Source organism: Corapipo altera, unplaced genomic scaffold, assembly GCF_003945725.1.
Source record: "Corapipo altera isolate COAL_440 unplaced genomic scaffold, ASM394572v1 59531, whole genome shotgun sequence".
NCBI classification, from domain to species: domain Eukaryota; kingdom Metazoa; phylum Chordata; class Aves; order Passeriformes; family Pipridae; genus Corapipo; species Corapipo altera.
In genome coordinates, this window is record NW_020886539.1 from 1 (window position 1) to 4,619 (window position 4,619).

Below are 4,619 nucleotides of genomic sequence, written 5' to 3' on the forward strand. Positions count from 1 at the left end.
TGTGTGTTTTCCAGTCCCTTTTGATTCCTGGGATGATTTTAAAATGATGGCTTTAGCAATCAACTAAATTGGAGATGTTGTTTTTGAGAGGAAATGAGGCCAAATAAATGCAGAGTTTTGGGTTGTTTTTTGGGATGATTTGGGTCAGTTTTTGGGGTCAGTTTTTTGGGGTGATTTGGGTCAGTTTTGGGTCAGCTTTTGGGATGATTTGGGTCAGCTTTTGGGGTCAGTTTTGGGTCAATTTTTGGGGAGCACTGGGTGTTACTGGGGGTTGTTGGGGAGCGCTGGAGGTTGTTGGGGAGCACTGGAGAGCACTGGGTGTTACTGGGGAGCACTGGGAGAGAAAATGAAAAATAAAGAGAATAAAAAATAAACGAAATAAAAAAGGAAATATAAAATACAAAAGAAAATAAAAAAAATTTAAAAGCAAAAAAGCTAAAAAGGAAATAAACTAAAAATGAAAAAAAACCCAAAAAAAAAAAAAAAAAGAAACCCCTTCTTGGGCACCCCGTTTCCTCTCCTCCACCCCCCCCCTCCGAACCGTAAATGGCGGGGTCATCACCCCTAAAATGTGAGAAAGGGACCCCAAAATGTGGCGGGGGGGAACCCCAGGGAGCCGAAAAAGTGGAGGGGGAGCCGCAGTAAGAAAGCGAAGCCGGCTGGTCGAGTTGGGGGGGGAAGCCAAGGTGGCGGCGCCGTCGTATGCGCAGTCGTTGGCAAGACGCCGGCGATCACGTGGTAACTAAGGGCGGCCAGGAGCGGGACCGGTGACGCATGCGCAATGGCTCTCGTGCCGGTGCCGCGCTCCCTGCCCAAGGTAAGGGCCGGTTCCGGCGGCACGGCGGGACTTGCGGTCTCCCATCTCTCCCGGGGTGTGTGTGGGGGGGGACTAACATGAAGACTTTTAGGGGTGAAAGCGCAGAAATTAGCGAGAGACGCTAATTTGGGTAAACTCGGTCACCGGAAGTAGAGAGCGACCGGACTGTTTTCGACGGCTCACCACCAAAGATGGCGCCCTCCCGGACCGGAAGCGCTGCGAGGGCACCCCGAAAGGAAGATGGCGCCGCCAGTACCGGAAGTCCTCCAAGGCCGTACACAAAGATGGCGGGCCCGGCCCGGAAGTCCGCCGAGCCCACAGTAAAGATGGCGTCACCAGGACCGGAACTTAGCCGAGACCACACTCAAGACGGCGGCCCCAGCCCGGAAGTCCGCCAAGGCCACACTCAAGATGGCCCCGCCAGGACAGCAGCTTAGCCGAGACCACACTCAAGATGGCGGCGAGAGGCTTCCTTGCCTCAGAGTGGCGTCTATCCTGTTGCCTGACCTCCGCCGCGACCCGGACCCCCGCCCCGCACCCGCAGCACCGTCTCGCCGCGCCGCATCCCCCTGTGCGGACAGGGTGGGGCGCTCGGCGGCGCCGGGCGCGGGCGGAGGTTCGTGGGCGGCGGCAGGCACCGGCGCGGGCAGCCCCCTCTCGGCGCCGCGGCGCGCGGCGCAGCCGCGAGGACCCCCAGGCGCCAACGCCGCGCCGCCCGCTCGCTCCGCTCCGCTCCCGCTCTCGCTCGGTCCTGCCGTGCCCTGGAGATGCTGTCGGGGCTGCGCCGCCGCTTTTTCCCCCCGGAAGCCACCCGCGGCGGCAGATCCGGCGGAGATCGTCCCCGGGGTAAGCGGCGGGGGCGCGGCGGGGGCGCGGCCGCTCTTCTGCCTCTCCCGCGGCCGTCGGGCTGCAGGCAGGGGAAGCGACAGGCAAGTTTCTCGCCTCTGTGGAGAAACTTGCACCTGCGTGCCGCCGCAGGGCCGGGTTCGGATGTGCCCTGGCATTGCACACACCCCCCGCCCTCCCCGCGGGGAGGGTCTGCGCTGCCTCGGGGACCCTCTCTGTGCTGCCGAGAGAGAGAAATCCTTTGGGAAGCTGGGGTGGAAACAGCAACTCTGTGAATTGCTCAGCTTTCCCTAGGGAAGGGCAGGTTTTAGGGAAGAAAGGCCCGTACTCGCGAAAGGCGCCGCGGGTCTCGCCAAGGGCGGGGGGGGGGCGCGCGGCTGCAATGGCGCGCGCGGCTGCAGTGCCGCTCCCGGCCGTGTCCGCCAGGCGGCGACTGTGAGGCAGGGCCCGGCGCTCGGGGGCGCCCTTGCAAGCGACACCCGTGGGAAAGCGGCAGTGTTTTGGCCCTGCCGGCCTTCCCCCGGAGTGCCCGGGCTGGCCCAGCGCCTGGCAAAACCTCTTAGGGAAAAGGCAAGGAACAGCTGCGGTTGTTCTACCGTTTCTTTAGCCAGGGACTGGAACACAGACGAAATCAAGGTGGTCTTTGACCTGTGCAGGCTCCGAGCATTTTTCAGCATTCCTTAGGTGGGCATTCTCACCCTCTGAAAAGCTGAAGGACTTTAGCATCTGGATACGCGCCTGCAGCTGTGCAGATTAATGTAGTTTCTTTTAGGAAATGAAGGGGAAGTTTTCCTGTTGTGAGCCTAAATACCAGGTCTACTCTGCTTTTTCAATCAGGTGACGAAGCTTATGGAAAAAAAGACCAAAGGCCTCGAGGTGAGTACGTTCTACCGAGTTCTGCTTTTCTGGGATCGGTTTGGGAAAATCACATGACATTCTAAAAAGCTTCTCTCCGTGTTTTCTGGTTGTTTTTTCAGCCTTGGTCTAAGTTTCATGTAGAAAAGGGCACAGAATTATTAGAACAGACAAACACGACTTTCTCGGGAGAGACGGAAGAAAAGTCTACTGATTCCAGTTCTGCTTTTCTTGTCTTCCCTTAGACTGTCGTTTTCTCTCCCCTGCTGTTCAAATAGGCAGCAGTTAATTGCTCTGCTGAAGAGTTTGCTGTACTAAGCGTCTGTCAAACTGATGCCTTCAACTCAAGACAGCACCTGCTCCTTAGTTACCGAAAGTTCCTCCCAGGAAATTTTCAGGCGTGCCCATAAATCTCGTCCCTGTTTGTTTGGGAGAACAGGGTTTTCTCGTCTGTAACAGAATAGTCGTGGCATTTGCTATTGAATGCTGGTGGCAGTCTAGTCAGAAGAGGACCCCGTGCTTCACTAATTTTCCCTTTTTGTCCTTCGGGGTGACTTCTTACCAGGGATGTTATTCTTGACCCCCCGGGGCAAACGGAGGTGTTCACCTGGTCAGCGTCAGGAGCCATCCTAACTGAGGCCCTGGTGGGTAAGTGCTTTTCGTGTGACTGGACGGCGAAGCTGTCTGTGTGAATGACCTGGCTATTGGTCAGTGCAGTCCTAATTAAGGTGTCTTTTACTCCGTGTTCCCAGGCTCCCTCTTTCCCTTCGGTCGCCGTGGATGTGCCGGACGCCTCTGGCAGGACTAACCCTGTGGCTTTTATGTCCAGCGTGCCGTGTGCCTGCAGGTAAGAAAAGCTGGGAGTGCAGTCCCTCTGCTTTGATTGCTGTGTCTCTTTGGTAGGGATTTTGGAGGGGAATCCCAGAGCGATTTGGTTTGAAGGGGACCTTCAAAGGCCGGCCCGTCTTCCGTGGGCAGGGACACCTTCCACGGTCCCCGCTTGCTCCAAGTCCCGTCCAGCCTGGCCTGGAACACTTCCAGGGATGGGGCAGCCTCGGCTTCCCTGTGCAGTGTGCTCTAATATCTCTCCACTGGCATCATGAAAAATGTTATCAGCGTGTTTTGTTGGACGACGGGAAGCAGGACCTGGGTGAAAATTACATTCTCTTTAGGTGCTGGGACGAGGAGGACTCGTGCGGGCACCTCCAGAGACAGCGGGAACGGGAGCGTGCTGTGGAGAAGGGAAGTTCCAGGTGGTGGGTGCTGAGAAATTTGTCCTTCCCTTGCCCTGTGCTCTGCACTTAGCAATGGGTCAAGTGCAGAAGTTTCCTGGGGACCCTGGAAAATGATGCCGGGTCTGCTAAGAAAAGTGGGGCCAAAAGAGCAGGACCTGGGTCTGCGAGCGTGGGAGAAACAAGGGAGGGGTCATCCTCTGCCTCCAGGAGGGAGGGCAGCAGGAAAGGCCACGGACTAAAGCACGGAAGTGCCGTTCCCCAGGGAGCCCCTGCCCAGCACTGAGCTTGCTCCTGCACTTGCTGTCCCTTTCCCAGCGGAGCCGAAGCCTCGGGTGCGGGTGCCGGGGGGGATGGAGCTGCCGAGGACAAACCGGGAGGGTGTTTGTGAGGGAAGGGGGGGGGAGAAGGAGCTCCTGACGGGCTTTTTTTACTTCTTCATCCCACAGAATTGCCATGAGAGGAAATACTTCAGAGGGGCTTCCCTCCAGGTAAGCCCTGAATATGCGGGGAGGTTTCAGCCGGGAGAAAGGAGCTGTGGAAGAAAAGCAGCCTAAAAATAGCCAGCGGGGATCATCAGGTTTTCCAGCCAAGAAAAACAAGGAGGGAGATGAGGGAATCGGGTTCCAATTCCTAATGATTTGGGGGGTATAGGAATGATTTCTGTGTGTTTTCCAGTCCCTTTTGATTCCTGGGATGATTTTAAAATGATGGCTTTAGCAATCAACTAAATTGGAGATGTTGTTTTTGAGAGGAAATGAGGCCAAATAAATGCAGAGTTTTGGGTTGTTTTTTGGGATGATTTGGGTCAGTTTTTGGGGTCAGTTTTTTGGGGTGATTTGGGTCAGTTTTGGGTCAGCTTTTGGGAT

At 56.4% G+C, this 4,619-nt stretch overlaps 1 protein-coding gene across 1 annotated transcript; it reads left to right on the forward strand.

Annotated features, from left to right (window-relative positions):
* Positions 1-1,228: 1,228 nt before the first annotated feature.
* Positions 1,229-4,100, forward strand: LOC113941240 (translation initiation factor IF-2). The gene is made up of 5 exons (XM_027632398.1): positions 1,229-1,663; positions 1,958-2,233; positions 2,501-2,539; positions 3,271-3,365; positions 3,691-4,100. Exons 1-5 carry the CDS (start codon positions 1,229-1,231, stop codon positions 3,821-3,823), a joined length of 978 nt encoding a protein of 325 aa, XP_027488199.1. The 3' UTR covers positions 3,824-4,100.
* The last annotated feature ends 519 nt before the right edge of the window (positions 4,101-4,619 follow it).

Excerpts from the sequence above, each read along its gene's own strand:
- LOC113941240 (XM_027632398.1), top strand. The coding sequence starts at position 1,229 with ATGGCCCCGCCAGGACAGCAGCTTAGCCGAGACCACACTCAAGATGGC. Across the intron at positions 2,234-2,500 it reads CAAAACCTCTTAGGGAAAAG|GTGACGAAGCTTATGGAAAA; the intron begins GCAAGGAACAGC and ends TTTTTCAATCAG. Across the intron at positions 3,366-3,690 it reads AGCGTGCCGTGTGCCTGCAG|GTGCTGGGACGAGGAGGACT; the intron begins GTAAGAAAAGCT and ends CATTCTCTTTAG.